The 17395-nt window shown below is 35.1% G+C and overlaps 2 protein-coding genes across 2 annotated transcripts in view; both read right to left on the bottom strand.

The window, feature by feature from the left end:
* The window catches only part of Cbp80 (Nuclear cap-binding protein subunit 1), a 35384-nt gene extending 26162 nt beyond the window's left edge, over nt 1-9222 (bottom strand). The window contains exons 1-2 of the mRNA XM_067283353.1: nt 9062-9222; nt 1681-1772 (exon numbers count right to left, since the gene is read on the bottom strand). Coding sequence (XP_067139454.1) covers nt 1681-1772; nt 9062-9095 — 126 coding nt within the window. The 5' untranslated portion in view covers nt 9096-9222. The remainder of the gene's footprint in view (nt 1-1680; nt 1773-9061) is intronic.
* Nucleotides 9223-14394: 5172 nt separating this feature from the next.
* Nucleotides 14395-17140, bottom strand: LOC136985960 (uncharacterized). The gene is made up of 4 exons (XM_067283381.1): nt 16510-17140; nt 16323-16463; nt 15531-16225; nt 14395-15330 (listed from the first exon to the last, which is right to left on the bottom strand). The coding sequence occupies exons 1-4, from the start codon at nt 17138-17140 to the stop codon at nt 14395-14397; spliced, it is 2403 nt and encodes an 800-aa protein (XP_067139482.1).
* Between the last annotated feature and the right edge of the window lie 255 nt (nt 17141-17395).

Raw genomic sequence — 17395 nt, 5'->3', positions numbered from 1 at the left:
AAAAAATTAATAAAGAATGGTAAGGCAAAATAAAATGTAATTTAAAATACTGCAAAGTGAATTAATAATTAAAAATTTATTTATTTACTTTAGTTTCTTTTAAAAAATAGCATTATGATAGCATTTAAACTAATCAACTGTACAGACACCATGATATCCTATGAGATGTCAAGAGTTAAATTTATGTCTAATTTATGAGTTAAATTAGGGTCTATAAAATGCCAAGAGTTGACATATTTTACAGACCCTAAAACAGTGGTTCCCAACCGGTGTTCCGCGGAACACCGGTTGGGAACCACATAATATACATGTACGACTCGTACTTATGGAGTGTACTACTGTTTCGAATAAGATAAAGGCAACGATAAAAACTGAATGAAATATGTAAAAAACATCAGGCACAAGTTTCCCATTAAAGTTATTTAGGTATATTTTTTCCTGTCTTAGAATTGGCGTTAATAATATGAGTAGAGATTTTGAATTATAACTGCTCAATTCTAATAAAATAACTGACGACAAGCTTATGTATTTCATATTAACTTAAGTAAGTGTTCCGCTAAAGAAATTTGCACACAAAAGTGTTCCGCATCCTAGAAAAGGTTGGGAACCACTGCCCTAAAACATTCAACTTTTTTTTTTTTTTTTTAAATTTTGAATTTTTGTAGCAATGTATTTGATATCCCCTGTTGACAATACAATTTCAGTTTTCTGTAAGAAGTCTGTTTCATCTCAAACATTGCATATCAATCAGTGAGCTTTATAATATTAGATGTTATTATTTGAAAAAAATTTACATTTTGGAATTCAACTTAAAGATATGACTGTCCCATTTACTCATACAACAATTCTTACTGAATCAATCTATGAGGGAAGAGATTACAGTTTTCTTCTAACAATTCATGATGTTTGAATTATCAGATGCTGGACTTTTCTAGATCTGATATTTTTTTGATAAAGTTTATCATCTTTTGATATTGCAGAAAAGCTTTAATTAAAGCATGAACTAATAATGAAATAACCAACAATCGCCTGAAAGATTGGGCTAGAATTTGGCTAATTAAATGATTAATATAAAATAATTTGTCACTAGAATTTGTCACATGAACTGATATTGTTAAGTAAATTATGTCACTTATATTTTAGTATCTTTTAATAATGTTTTGTTCTACTTTATTATTACATACATGATACAATGTACTGAAGAAAAATTAAAACAGTTCTCACCTTTTTTCCTCCAGCAATTTGTTTTCAATGCTAACATTTTCAGATAATCATAATGGAATCATACAACCCAAATTTAAAAAAAAAAAAAAAAAAAACACATTCCAAAAGTTTAAACTTAACAAGGGACCATCTTCTATTTTTAATTCTAAGTAATGTCCTGTTCAAAATTGTGTAGTGTTCTATTTTCAAATCAGTAGTTTGTTGGTTAAACATTAAGTTTAAACCATTGAAATTTATGTTCTTTTTTGGATTTTGAGTTATGTGATTCCATTTAATGTTGCCTGAAGATGAGCATTGAATACATCCAAAAACATTAGCGTTGAAAAGAATAAATTGCTAGAGAATAAAAGGCTTGAACTGTTTTAATTTAAAGAAATCTAGTTAGAATTCATGTAGTAAAATTTATTTTCAAAAATATAAAATAATTAGTCTCAAAATAACAAAGACTAACAATACCTTTTCGCCCACTCTCATAATCAGAGATTCAAGACGATCTTCTATCTCTTTTGGTTCTGAACTGACTCGTCTTCGTTTTCTGCTGCTCCTATCTGGAAAAAGGCAACAAATTTCATATATTTTAGACTAATACATTACTTCAAAATGTCATTTTCTAAAAATGCTTTCATTTAATTGAATATCTGTTTGTCTTTTTACTATATCATAATCTAATTATTTCGTAACAGATTTTAATAACCCAAGATTGAATTAGTACATTTATTGTTTATTTCAGTGATTCTCAAAGTGGGGGTTGTGAAAAATATTTGGGGGGGGGTCGCTGAAAAATTGATGCCAGATCAATTTTTTTCAAATATTTTATAAATTTACTATGGATTAATGTTTAGAAATAATAGAAATAAAAAATATATAAAATAATTTTTACTTAAATAAATTGCACATACAAATAATAAAAACAATATAAATATTTAAATATAAGCCTAACCCCCTCCCTCCGGGATGTTTTTCGACACACTCATTCTTCAGGGATCCTTTGAAATTTTTAAGTGCAGAAGGGGGGTTGAGGTCCAAAAAGTTTGAGAAACACTGGTTTATATAGATTTTAATTTTCATTTCACAGATGATAGTGGAAACTTTTAAAACAGACTCATTTAGCATCTAAATTCCAATTCAGAATTTTTAATTTTTAAATGCAAAACAATCCTATTCTATCCATTCTGTAATTAGCTAATGACAACATCAATCAAGGTCAAAAATGTTCCTATTTATAATATTTTTGGTAACACGAATTTTAGCAGTTTGTTTGTTTTGTTGTTATTATAATGGTGCCAAGTTTCATGATCCATGTATTAAAAGTGACTGTAAAAATGTGCAAAACAAACGGAGAGAAGAAAAAAGCATAATAGCACACAATATAAACAAAATATTTTTTGACTCATTTAAGGTAAATATCTAAGCAAATATATATATATAAGGAATCTCGATTCTATTTATACTAGATTAGAAGACTATAAATGCTGTATATACAGGGTGACAATAATTAACCCGTACAAAGTTTGTAGCAATGCTGCAACTTAACTTTTTTATGTCACTAATTTGCATACTGTTGTGTTTAATTCTCCGTGATTTCCTGCGCATGTAGATGTGCTTTCGTTGTAATAAGGGTTAGTTTTTTATTTTTTTAAGGATGGCAAACAAATGTTGTGCAATTTTAGAGCTATTCCGGCAAGGAAAATGGCAATGTGAAATTGTTCGTTTGCTCGGTGTTCTTAAAATGACAGTCTCAGATGCAGTTAGGCGATTTAAGGAGCTTGGCCACGATGGTGACCGTCCTGGACGTGGAAGAAAGCGCACCGTCAACACGTCTAGGAACCGCAAGATCATCAAAAAGCGAGTTGACCAACATGCAAAGGTCTCCATGAGAAAAATTGCTCGCGAGATTGGAATCAATCGCAAATCGGTGCGGTTAATGGCAAAAAAGGAACTTGGACTCAAGCCCTACAAGTTCCAAAAGGTTCAGCTTCTCACCAATGAAAACAAGTGCATGCAACTCCAAAGATGCCGCCAACTCAAGCGTCGGGCCGCAGGTCGACAATGGGAGCACATTCTCTTCACAGACGAGAAGCTTTTCTCCATACAACAGAAGCACAACCATCAAAACGACAGGAACTGGTCTGCAGAGGCTCCCGGATGCTCAGCCATCATTGAACATCGCCAAAATCCAACGTCAGTCATGGTTTGGGGCGGAATTTGTGCAAGCGGCAAGACACCCCTTGTTTTCGTCGATCAAGGGGCCAAAATAAATCAGGATGTGTACCGCAGTGACATTCTTGACACCGTGGTAATTCCGTGGGCTCAGCAGCATTTTGGCAGTGCAAAATGGACATTTCAACAGGACTCAGCGCCAGCACACAGGGCGAAGAAGACTCAGGAGTGGTGCAAGGCCCATTTTCCTGATTTCATCTCGTCTGTGGAATGGCCATCGTACTCGCCGGATCTGAACCCGATGGACTACAGCGTGTGGTCCATTTTGGAGGCCAGGGCCTGCACTAAGCGCCACAAAAGTTTGGAGTCGCTGAAGCAATCCTTGCGCCGGGAGTGGGACAAATTGTCTCCAGAAGAGCTGCGGCCCATTGCCGAGAATTTCAAAACACGTTTGGGGCTCTGCACCAAGACAAAAGGAGGCCACTTTGAAACCGGCTGAAAATCTGGTTAATACATAAAGTATCGTCACTGCTATCTACTGTTATTTTCCTAATTTTTATTTCTTTAATAAATTTACGATGCAAAAAAACTTGTACGGGTTAATTATTGTCACCCTGTAAAGGAAATTTATAAACATACCAAAAATATACATTTTTAATTGTTATTTATCATCATCTGATTTCAAATAAAAATTTAAAAGACAAATAACTAATATTTGTAGTATTTTTACCAGTATTTATTATTATATAGTAGATAATAATAAATACTGTAAATAAAAATTTATAAACAATTTAAGAGTAAGTTGACTAAAAGTTCTTAACTTTGAAAATAAATACAATAACAATATCACTTTAATTATTAGTTCATCTAATACAGTTGTTCTCAAACTGTGGGGCAAGGAGAAATCATTCTTATTATTTATAAAAAAATTCACAAATTAAAAGAAATAATAAATTAGACTTCTGTAAAAAAATGATTTCAAGTTTGCTCTTATATTATTAACTAATGAAATTTTTATAATGTATAACTAATTGTATTTTAAAAATATTTTTAGCTAAGTTACTGACAATGCACTATTTAAAAGTAAAGCAAATATTCAATTTTGAACAGTTATTGTGAACATACTATTCCATTTCATCTTATATACAAAACTATAAAATGATATCTTTGACATTTTTTCTTATTGCATTTGTAACTAATTAGTTCTTAATTTTTTACCACCTTATTATTTACTTCTTTCTACCTATATAATTTATTCTATTCTATTTTTATATATTGCACTCTTTTATTTTAAATACAGTAAAATTTGCTTATTGTAATCACTTTGGGACACACCTATGCAATACTAATATTAAGCAGGATAAGTAAAAAGATGATAATTAATAGAAATTCTGATTTTAATGGTTATGATGTTAAAAAAAATTGAGTTAAATCAATTAACACTAAAATTGCAGGAACAGTCATTTTAACTACTATGCCTTTGTTTCTTTTCTGATCCTTTGGAAAATTTTAGTTTTAGATGCTTTTTTTTTCACTTTTCATAATTTTAGATTTTAAATATTATAGAAAAATTGAACTTTTCTGATATTGAACTGATAATATGGACTGGTAAAACCTATAACTGTGGTCATGGTCAAATATATATTCATATATTTCTCCCTATCAGTCAATTATATGAAAGTTTTTTAGTTTTATATTACTATCAAATATTAGAAGATATTGCATTATTTATAATCTGTATTACTTCAAAATATATTTTAACATAATAAAAAAAGGAATTTATTTGTAATTTGAGAAAGGAAAAATTTTGCCTTTCATTGGAATATATCAACTCCCCCTCTGACATTGCATTTGTAAATTTCACCTTGTTTAGCTACAAAATACATCAATTTATTCTTCACCAATTTTTATTACAGAACAAATCTTAAGTGTATTAATACAAAATCAATACAACAATGTCTTCATGTGTATGTTCTCATGAAGAGATCCTTATATATTTACCAAATGTGTTAGAAGATGAATCAGGTAGTGATTAGGAAAATGTTTCAGAAGTTGTTAGCAAAGATAATGAAGAAATAGTTTAGTATAGCAGTGGAACAACTAAAAGTTCTGACACTGCAAATGCAATGATAATCAGGTTCACAGAAACAGATAATCTCCATCCATTAGTAGAGGAAGATGTAGAAATTGCAGATGATGTAACAGTGGAAATAAGAGATCATCAGAGAAAGTATCATCTAATAACAATTTTGCTGTTGATGAAACAGTGTGGGAGATTTTTTGATGAACCATTTCAATTGCTGAAAGACATACATCATACTATTTTGAGAGGGAAGGACTGACCCCATATGCACAATATCATTAAAATGAAAAGTAGCAATTATTCATTGAGGAGCCAATTCTTTGTCATACAAAGAAATGCAGAATTTGATCATTTTTGGCAATTCTATACAAAGTACATGCACGGAGTCTATAGTGTCAAAGGTATAAAAGTTGACTACTTTGGTTGACCAAACAGGATCCTCCTTCTGAAAGAGTAATGCCATGAGACAGATTCAGAGACATAATGAGATTTTTGAGGTTTGATCTAAAAATAATGTGGTCATAAAGGTTGAAAACTGATAAATATGCACTTATGTCCAAAATATACAACTGTTTTATTGAAAAGTGCACAATATGCTACAGGCTTGGTCAGATCAGTTGATGAATAATTTTTTCCAACAATGACATATTGCAGATTCACTCAGTATATGACAAATAAACTCAACAATTCTGGAAGTTTAGGATGGCATTGGATGTAGATTCTAAATATGTTCTGAACACTTCTTTTCATCTACAGATGGATGACTTACATCCAGCAGGGGAGAACATTTTAGAGAATGTATTGCTGCATGTTTTAGAGCCATATCTAAACAAAGAAAGAAATGTAACTATTGACAATTTCTTCATTTCACTCAAACTGGCTGAAGTTTCAAATCAAGACTACCACAATTGTTGGTACGATGAATTGCTGTTACAGAGAAATTGTGATTTCTTCAAAAACTTGTAAGACATTCCATGGAAGTCCTGCATCATAGTAATGTAACATTGACAGTATATCAGGCCAAAAAATATAACAATGTCTCAATATTGAGTACACTCCATGATTCTGCAGAAATTGGAAATGAAGTGAAGAAACTGCCATAATCTATAGTATTTTATAAAAAAAACAAAATTTGGCTTCAATGTTGTTGACTAAATAGCAAAAAAATATAAAGTAAAAGCTGTGTCACATTGTTGCCCAGTTCACATTTTTTGTAATATATTGAATCTAGCTGCAATAAATTCTTGGATAATATTCAAAAAAATTACAGATAAGAATATAATTTGGAATCTGGTTGAAAAACTTATTTCATCCTAAATCTGGTTGAAGAACTTATTCAAGACTCCAGAAAAATTACAAATTCAATGCCAAATTGCAAAATGTAAAAATAAGTCATTTGAACAATGTGAAAAATGCAAAAAATACGCACATGGAAAGTATACTGCTTATGTTACTAGAATGTTATTACTATGGAATGTTCTAAGTAGTTTACTTCAAATTTGTTAGTAAGCCAGGATCTGAATTTAGATTGAGGAAATCTAACATTGAAAATATTGATTCCCTCATACAGATCCAAACATAGCACATAATTTTAAAACTGCAATCTTTATATTTGGAAGACTTCATTTATTTGGCAGAATAGTGAGCTACATCTCTTTGACATAACATTTACTTTTTGTGTGTGTTCTACACTTTTCAAAGTATACATCTTGTCGACCAAAACATTGAATGCCTATTATTGTGACATCATCACAATGTCAAGCTATGATTTTTAATCATATTTTAATTAAAAAAATCACGTGACTTCCAGTCCAGGACAGAAGTTCATATACAGTTAATTGGGACCTCTGGTCCTTAAGCTTTTCATTCCTGCTCTTAATTTTCATCTATCTAACTCTGTTCTTGTAATTAATGAAGGAAAGATAAACAGACAATAGTGAGAATATCTGCAATTTGCAATATCCTTACTGGAATTTGCTAACTCAAACTGAAATGGATCATGTAAAAAAATCAAATATTAATTTCAAATTTTTAAACTTGGAGAAATGCAATTCAAATTTTTGAGACAGGTTTTCAATCCAGTTTACATAGAGATCTTTTAATATCAGAGAAATCCTAGTCAAATTATCTTCTTTGAAACTGTTCTGAAAGGAAGTTCAATTTTAATTGAAATTTATGAATAGACTGATTGTTCATTAACTATTCTATTTCATCTGTGATGCTACATATTCAAAATTGTTCAAGTGGTCCATCATGTCACACAAAGTGCAAATCACATTGCCATGAAAAAAGTTTCAATTTCAGGAAAATTTTTCATCTTTCCTTTTTGACAAAACATTCTTTTATTTGAGAAAGAAAGAAAGTAAAGACTCAACAAATTATTAATGTATGAGAGAGCTTCCACTTCTAATGTAATTCATAATTATTTTTACAACAATGTCCATCATATTTTTCAATTTCATCATTTTTAGACATCTGAGCACACAAGTTTTCCTAATGCAAAATACAACGGAAAGATGAAAATGTAAACTTCACATTGTTTTCATTTAAAAGAGAAACAAATCTTAATTTTGTCTCAATCATAACAGGAGTAAGGTTTGTATTACAGAAAGCAGACTTTTAGAGTTAGATTAAATTTTTTTTAAAACATTTCAAAAATTTTTTTCCACATGCTCAATCTGGTAATTCATAAATGTAAGCATTTCTTTCCTAATTTGAAAATCACAAAAAACCTGAAATAACAATTGCATAGTGTCACTAACATCTATTGACTCATTTAGGTACAAAAGAAAAATAGTCTTTAACTTGTTCAAACACCTGATTTTTTGTGTATTTCATTAACTCTAGCATTCTGCAAAAATTGTTCTTTGTAACTTTGTAAATACCAATAATAATTGTTTTTAATATTCCTTATTGGTTAATGTTACTTTAGGTGCCAAGATGGCGGATCGTCTCTGATTCCAGCAAGGAAACAGTGGGACGCAGGTTCTAACCTAACCTAACCTATTCTAATAAATTACCATAATTATTAGCAACCAAATTATTAGAATAGGTTAGGTTAGAATGTGCGTCCTACTGTTTCCTCGCTGGAATCGGAGACGAGCCGCCATCTTGGCACCTAAGGTAACATTAACCTTTTTATTTAACTCAACTCTACCCCCAAAATAAGGCTTAATCACCTGTTCAAGTGCTGGGAGAGTCATGTAAGAATTTTAAGTATTTTGTTTGAATTAAATTATCAAGTAATAAGATTAAATGTATAATTGGATATAGCGTAAACATTTTTAAATCGTATTTTAGAGTGTAATTACTTCAACATATATAATTCATAAGAGATTATAAACCTAGCAAAAGATACTTGTAAATCCTACAAATAGCAAATGTATATTTGATGAAAATTTAAAAAGTAATGTATAAGAAGTTCTGTCAAATCAGTGACATAATGCACTATTTTGGTCTATTTTATTAAAATCACAGGCTTAATATTAAGCAATAGAATCGAATGAAATTTATAGTGAAGAAATGAAACTTAATCTTGTGATGTAATGTCAGGTTCTAAATAGTAGTAAACAATATCTCAAAGAGTCTAATTACCTTCTTCATCGTCTGACAAACGTCTTCTACTCATATTGAGATTGTTAATTTTACAGATGCAATTAGATAATTAAAATTTTTTCAAAACAAATTCAAACCGGTAACTGCAAACTAGAAACACACATCCAACTATTGTAACATTAGCGCTACACTGCGGCTATTTTTTTTCACTAACTTTTCACTCTTAATTTTTTTAACTAATAAAAAAACGATTACAAATAATAAAAATTCATATAGTGTATATTTTATAATTTCAATTCAAATGTATTTTTTAAAATTTTAATTAAATAGTTTTCACTAGAAATTTATTCTAGTGAAAACTATAACATTGTTACTTTTCTTATATATAGATAGAAATTCAGTCAATATCGTAAATGTTTACAGGATTGAATTTATAAAATAAGACAATCTGTTAAGACGAATGCTTTCCAGAGGACTTTCTATTAGAAACTGGCCCCTATTTAGTTGTTAGATATGTAAACTCCACCTGGCCGATCCGTTGGTGAGGAGCAAACCGGCAACCAACTTCCAATGTTCGGGGTTTTTAGCAATTCGGCCACTGGTGGACCCAAAAACGTTTAGAAATAATTGACTTTTTATAAAGTATATTCTTCTGACCCGAGGAACCGAGGCAGTTCAGGTGTCGATCTACCGCTTTGGGGGAGTAGGAATCGAATCCGGACGAGCATTCTCCAGAAATTTTTTCGCGGGCAGTCTGTTCCGAATATGTCACTCACTACAGTTTAAGGTAAAATTTTAATTTTGAGTTTCTGCCAAGGAAGCTTGCTCGCTGCGCTTCATTGAATCTTTGATTAAATATAACTTTTGTGACTTTAACCAAACTCTTTTAAAAAGAGTTTCATAATGATAAATAAAAGATAATGTACAATATGATCATATTGTACATTATCTTTTATTATCTTATTTCAAGTAAAAAACATTCAAGTTATAACATTTTCCCCCTTACTTTTCGGCGGCTTCATATTTTCAAAGATGTATTTTAGTGCGTCGAAGATAATACGTGGGAAAACAAATAGTATCGTTTAACCAGGGATCCACGGATTGGTCGTGAATTCTGGTTCAGAGCTACTGGTCTAGAGCAGTGGTTCTCAGTCTTTTTGAAGTCGGGGAACACTAAACTTTGACATTTTCTTCCACTTAAACCATTTAAAATACACCAGCTTTTAAGCAGGGGTGGCAAATCTTTTTGAAATCAAAAGCGAACTCGGTCTAGTATATGGCGTCATTGGCATTTGCTGATTACATTCCCAAACAATAATTATTTTACATTGTATTGATTTTTCTTTGCAACAAATTAATTGTATATTTCAGTGGCATGCCGTGACATTTGATGATAGGGAAGCTGTGTTTCCGTAAGAAGCCGACTTCCAGGGGCAATCAGTTAATTGCGCGTCATTAAGGTCTAGGATCCATTTGTACGTGCGTGGTGGTGGAAGAGAAAGACGACAAGTATCTCACAAAAGCCGTTTATTTTAACATAAAATAAACATACTACTATGTACAAAATAATTTGCTTTAGGACAATCAGCCGTTCGGACATCCTGAGCGTCGATGTGGTTCTTTGATGGTCGATCGAAGGTGGCCCCGGGACAATGGCGTTGACAAGTCTGTAGGGCACGGGCAGACTTCCTCTGTTGGCGTCGGGGACACGGTCTAAGTCCGAAGTGGCACGGGTTGGCACAATAGACGAGAAACTGTATTTTTTTTTTTTTTTTTTTTTTTTTTTTTGCGCGTTGACACACGGCGTTTTGATTATTCGGAACGTTAACCGAGTGCCAGGTGTCCTCGATTGTCGGAGATTATATCAATCTCCGTTCTTTCTTTCGTCCATTTTGATTGGTCGTTCTCCCTCAATCACGCTTCCCGAGTGGTTGGTCCCTGGTTACTAAACGTAACGAGTCTCTTACCTGGAGCGCGAGAAATGTCAAAATCGAAGATGAATTCGATCTTCTGCCGATCATAGGACGACTTCCTTCCGCGATTTATGGTTTCTGCCTGGCAGTTTGATATAAACAATGGATGTCCGACTACAAACGACTTTTACCTATGTTTTTTTAAACTAATAAATTTTTCTCTAAATTAACCGTTTTTTCGCGTCTTTCGTGACGGGTCAGACCTGTCCGGTACATGACATTTCCATAAAAGTTTTAAACAAATACTGGAAATGACAAAAATAAACAATTTATGTATTTTAGTTCTAAAATACAAATAATACATACACAATACAAATTAATATGATACAAACAATGATAGAAAAACTTGTTTTTTTTTAAATTTTTTATAAACTAACTCTATTCGGCGATTTTTTCCGCAAAGTCGTTAATTACTTTATCATAAAAGTCGCTGGTCGTCGATTCCATCAACGTATTTAAAAGCTCTTTTTCTGTCGAAAGAAATGCTAGCGACGACAATTTATCCTCCCAGTGTTCCTGCCAATGTATGAATTTGCTTCGTGGTCGAAAAACTGCGCTCAGCAGACCCACCGGTAGATGGTACCGTAAATATTAATGATATTAAATTATATAATTCGTTTAGTACGTCTTTGTTCGGATCGACATTAATTATAATATGTTTTATGTTTAAGAGTTACTTGTCAATATAGTCCGGGCACGAATGTAAATACAGTAGAGACTCGTTAATCGGAACCCCGGTATTCGGAATCGCCGGTAATCGGAACGATTTTCAGTCGGACTGTGTCGTGCCGAATCGAACGTTTTTGATACTAAATTTACTTCTAAAGTATAATTTTCATGTTTTTATATTCTTCAATATATTTATTTTGTTTGTACAAAATGCAGAAATAATTTTTAACGCTACGATAGCCTCGATTATTATTATAAAAATTTTCGTTAGGCTTAAAATCGACGAAAATTCAACACGAAGCGACACGCAACGGAGAAAAATTTGAACATCGGGCAGATTAATGTATTTATTCGTACATAATCGGTAATCGGAACAAATCACTAATCTGAACAACCCCAGTCCCCAATTGATTCCGATTTTCGGTTCTCTACTGTATTGCGATTCGCTACGTAATTTAGATAAACCAAAAAATTTCCCATAAAATTTACTTAATTTAAAGAATTAAAACACGCTTGGAGAAATTGTTTTTCATAATATTAAAATTATTAACATCTAAAAGTGAAAAAAATCTAAAAATTTTGTCTGAAAATCTGTCAATATATAATTACAGTATAATTTTAAAATATATAATCAAATATAACTTCGCAAAAAAAGTACATAAAAATAACATTGAATACTCTTTACTTTTTAAATCTTAAACAATTCACTTAGTCAGATAGCTCCCTACCCAGTGGCTAAGGGATAGTGTGGCCGTCGGCCATATTGTATATATGTATTTATTGTATATAGTTGTAATTTTATCTTAATTTTGCCATTTCCTCCTTCCTTTGTCTATTCTTTCTGGAACTTTCCATGACCGTTATCGCCGTGGGGCTGGATCAGCAGTTCTGAGAATCGGTAGGGACAATAGCAGGTGTGTGGCATGGGGAAAAAGTGGCTAAGAGGGGGGTCACTTTTCGACGAGATACGAAGAGAGACGGACGGCAAGAGCGAGGCTCGATCGTGATTTCCGAGAGAGGAGAGAAGTGCGATAATCGAGTTGAGAGCCGAAATATAGAGACCGGCATATTGGAGAACCCCGATAATTGAGAGAAGGAAGAATAGTGAGGAAAGCCACTATCGTCTGATCCAGGGTCCACACAAAGTATCGATACGCATCCGCCGAAAAAGAGAAAATCCCGGGTGAATCATCCCTTTCATTTCTTCTACCTTTCTGCTGTCCTATCTTTCTTATTTTTCCTTAATATTAAGTTAGATTTAAGCTAGATTTAAGTTAGGTTAGTTACGCGTTTACGAGGGACCGATTGTTACGCGCTTAAAAATTAACACACCTCGAATTGTAATTCAGTTGGGATTCCTTAACAACAAGAATCTTATTTTGTTCTAAGTGGAATAAAGGAACATTGTTTTTTATTGTAATCGTTGCAGTGTCCTTTTCTGTACGTTTCATTCGCGGGTCGTACTGCCACACTCATATAGAACACCACAATAGAATCGTTGGAGGCGTACGTGTGTAGCTTCCACCAGCTAAACCGGCTGAGGGTGGTGCTCTGTAAAGCGCATGCGCAAATGCTCTCTGGCTGCTTTATACCATTCAGTTATTCTCGCCGTGGAAGCTGTCTCGTAAGTGCTTCCATTCCGCCACTGATATTCGAATATACAATAGCAATCTTATCGTTTTTTTCACATGTATTATAGAAATTTGTAATAAGATACATAATGCAGTTATAATAAAATATTAATTTTAATTAATTCAAAGTACGTTAAAGTACGAAAATTTATATTTTAGAGCCGCCGCAAACTACATGAAGCAAGAGCTAGCGTAATCTCGGTCGCGCTCCTAAGCCCCGCCTTTTTTCTCGTGATTCTATGGGCCATTTTTGCTAGGTAAGCTACTCGAGCACGAAGCAGCCGCAAACTACACAACGTTTGCTCGCGTAACTAGTCCACATGACGTGGAATCCAGATGTGGATTGGCTATAGAACAAAGATTTTATTATAACCTATACTTGTCAGTTTTCGTTCCGTCCAGTTATTATAACAGAACCTATCTGTCAGTTTTCGTTCCGAACTTTGAAACAGAATGGGAAAAATATGCCTATTAGTTAAGCCTAACTAGGCTTAAGCCTATTTATAAATAACTATTTTAATATACAACGTTTATACCATTTTCTTTTCAATACTGAATGTATTAATCATGTTTTGTCATTCGATCCTACTGATCTTTAGAACTAAGCAGACAAACACGAACAGTAACAAAAAACTTTATTAAAAAGGTGAGAACTGTCATCAACATCCTCGGCCAACATCCAGGCAAAAACCCGCGAACTTTCGCGCTTCTTTTTCTACAAGTTGCCAGCCCACATCTCGTTGGCAAGTGTTGCCAGGCAGTGTTCGGGATCTCTGGCGCTGGCGGCCACAGCTACTCCCCCACCAATGTCTGCGACACGAAACGAGCGGGAAAAAATACATGTCGGCCAGAGCGTGTGGTAGTTTGTCGCGTTAGAGCTGGATTGTCTGTGGTACGTTTAGTTGGCACTGGTCTTGGCATTGGAGACATTGGGGGTAACTGGTCCGACTCACTCGCTGCGAGAAGAAAAGCCGGTTTCAGTTGATCAATAGAAACTACAGTTTCTTTTCCCTTTATGCATAGAGTGAATGTCTTGCTACCACGTGACACGACTTCGTAGGGTCCATCGTATGGAGGCTGCAAGGGCTTCCGTACAGCATCATTGCAAAGAAATACGTGGGAACATGACTGCAGTTCTTTGTGGATAAATGGGTTGCGGTAGGAGTGGTGCACCACAGGCACTGGTTTTAAGTTTGCCATCGTCGTCCTGAATTTTTCGACGAAAGAACATGGATTGACGTCCTGAGAACCTGTGACGAAAAACTCTCCAGGCAGTCGGAGGCTGGTGCCATAGAGCATCATCCGCGGTAGTATTGGTGTCTTCACGGAGCGCAGTTCGCAATCCTAACAAGACTGTAGGTAGCACTTCCGTCCATCTTTCAGTAGAGTGACACTTGATGGCAGTTTTAAGTGAACGATGAAAGCGTTCAACAATGCCATTTGCAATTGGATGGTATGCTGTTGTCCTTACTCTTTGGGTACCAAGAAGTTGAGTGAGGGAGTTAAATAAGCCAGATTCGAATTGCCGTCCTTGATCAGATGTTATTTGGGCAGGCACTCCAAAGCGAGATATCCAGCCTGAGTACAGGGCTGAAGCTACTGTTTCAGCTGCTATATCTGGCAACGGGATTGCTTCAGGCCAACGAGAAAATCTATCGATGATTGTGAGGCAATATGTTGAGCCGTTGGAAGGTGGCAATGGACCAACAATGTCAATATGAATATTTAAAAATCTAGCGTCTGGAATAGGAAAGGTTCCCAAAGGGCTAGCGACATGTCTCTGGATCTTCGACCGTTGACAAGAAATGCAGGTGCGAGACCATGTCTGGCAGTCTTTACTGATGGATGGCCAAACAAATTTTGCTTTTACCAATCTTGTTGAGCTCCTTACACCTGGATGGGACAGGTTATGGACAGTGTTGAAAGCAGTGCGACGATAACTAGGCGGAATGTATGGACGAATGCGACCTGTCGATACATCACAGTAAATATCGACACTTGCCACATGTGCATCTTGTGTTCCTCCCACGAAGTGCTAGCAATGAGGATGTCATCTAGGTATGAAAAACAAAAGTTTAAGCCTTTCAAAACTTCGTTCATGAATCGTTGGAATGATTGGGCTGCGTTGCAGAGACCAAAAGGGAGGAAAACGAATTCAAATAGCCCAAATGGCGTTGTAATGGCTGTCTTTGGCACATCATCTGGGTTAACTGGTATATGATGGAAGGCTCTAACCAAATCGATCTTGGAAAATATTCGGGCTCCGTGTAGACTTTGACCAAAATCGTGGATGTGTGGCACTGGATAGTGATCGGGAACAGTTATCCTATTCAGGGCACGATAGTCTCCAGTAGGTCTCCAATCGTTACGACCCTTCGGCACCATATGGAGGGGAGAAGCCCAGTTGGACTTTGATGGTCTGCATATACCTAACTCCATCATGTGCTGGAATTCTTGCTTTGCTACTTGCAGCTGAGCCGGATGCAATCTACGGGGTTTGGCAAATACGGGTGGACCGTGTGTCTCGATATAATGCATTGTGTTGTGCCTGACTTTATCTGAAAACGGTCGAGGACGAGTGAGATGTGGAAAGTCCTTGAGGATATCCTGCATTGGGGAATTGCTGATTATAGTTTTGACTGAAGTAGGTGGTCCTGTATAATATCTTCCTCGTGTAGTAAGGGAAGTCAGGGGGTCGACCAGTAATCTGTTTCTGATGTCGAGAATGAGTCCAAAGTTGGCCAAAAAGTCTGCACCGATTATAGGCTTCTGCACATCAGCTATGGTAAATTCCCATCTGAAAGAACGTCTTAAGTTGAGGTCAAGTTCTAGCACCTTTGTTCCATACGTCGAGATTTTAGAGTCGTTGGCAGCATACAATTCAACCTTTGTAGGCTGATTCTTAGTGCGATTGGGAATGATCGATAAATCTGCTCCAGAATCAATTAAGAAATTTAGGCCAGTTTTGTTGTCATACACAAACAGACGGCTATATTTAGGAGCCAGGCTGGACCCACAGGCCGTTACTGCGGCTGGCTGCGCACGTTTCCCTGATCAGCAGTTCGGTCGAAGGAACACGGCGAATGACATTTCCTAGCGGCTGATCCAAACTTATCATGGTAGTAACAATATCCCTGACGATTGAGGCTTCTTCCTCGAGGGCGTGAACTAATGCGATACCTCGAATTCGGGTCATGTCGGTTTCTCTCTCTACTACGATAACGGGGACGAGTAGTACGCGATACATTAAGTTCTGCAACCTTCGTTGTGAGTTCTAAAATCTGCATTTCGAGATTTTTGATTACGGGATTTTCGGCTTCTAAGTTGATGCTGGCCAGTTGGGTTGGTTCTGTAAGTTCAACAACCTTGTCAGCAAGGATGGCTAGCTTGTCTAGTTCATCACCGCTAACAGCCAGAACTGTCTGAATATTTTTGGGGAGACGTTGGAGCCACAAGTTTCTAAGAAATTCTTCGGTAATCTTGCCCGCTGAAAGCTCCCTCATTTTACGGAGTAAAACGCTGGGTTTCTGATCCCCTAACGCCAGATCTTCAAGCAGAATTTTAGCCTCTTTAGCAGCGGAGTTCTGAAAAATTTCGAGGAGTCGATCTTTGAGTTTAGTAAACGGAGCCTCGGCTGGACGGTCAAATACTAAGTCACTGACGTTAGATAGAATCTCCGCGTCCAGGGAATTGATTAAATAGTTGTACTTAGTGTTCTCACTTGTAATCCGATTAATGGCAAAAGCTGCGTCTAGCTGCACAAAAAATAATTTGATGTTGGTTTTAGTGAAGATAGGCATTTTTGCCTGTACACGTTCGATTTCCAACTCGTTCTGTTCCGCCATTTCGGGCGCCTAACTATGCGGGTACAAGGAAAGCGGGATAGTCTTTGATTAGGCTTAGCCCGAGTCACGCACTCTTAGTCGTCTTATTGAATTTACGATTCAGAAACTGATCATACCTGCATGTCCTGTTAAAAATGTTCCTTCAAAGACACAGAGTATTTCACTATCCAATTCAGTCGAAAGTCCAGGTAGTTCGTTAATCGCATCACGTTTTTCCAGTGTTGTCTGGTTTTGTTGAGAATATCTTGTGTCTGC

Source organism: Centruroides vittatus, unplaced genomic scaffold, assembly GCF_030686945.1.
Source record: "Centruroides vittatus isolate TY-2023 unplaced genomic scaffold, ASM3068694v2 contig_983, whole genome shotgun sequence".
NCBI lineage: Eukaryota > Metazoa > Arthropoda > Arachnida > Scorpiones > Buthidae > Centruroides > Centruroides vittatus.
The sequence above is the reverse complement of the archived record's forward strand: the minus strand, read 5'-3'. Positions and strand labels throughout refer to the sequence as shown.

Excerpts from the sequence above, each read along its gene's own strand:
- LOC136985960 (XM_067283381.1), bottom strand. The coding sequence starts at position 17,140 with ATGGCGGAACAGAACGAGTTGGAAATCGAACGTGTACAGGCAAAAATG. Across the intron at positions 16,226-16,322 it reads AACGTGCGCAGCCAGCCGCA|ATTTATCGATCATTCCCAAT; the intron begins GTAACGGCCTGT and ends ATTCTGGAGCAG. Across the intron at positions 15,331-15,530 it reads TATTTTCCAAGATCGATTTG|CACTTCGTGGGAGGAACACA; the intron begins GTTAGAGCCTTC and ends CCTCATTGCTAG.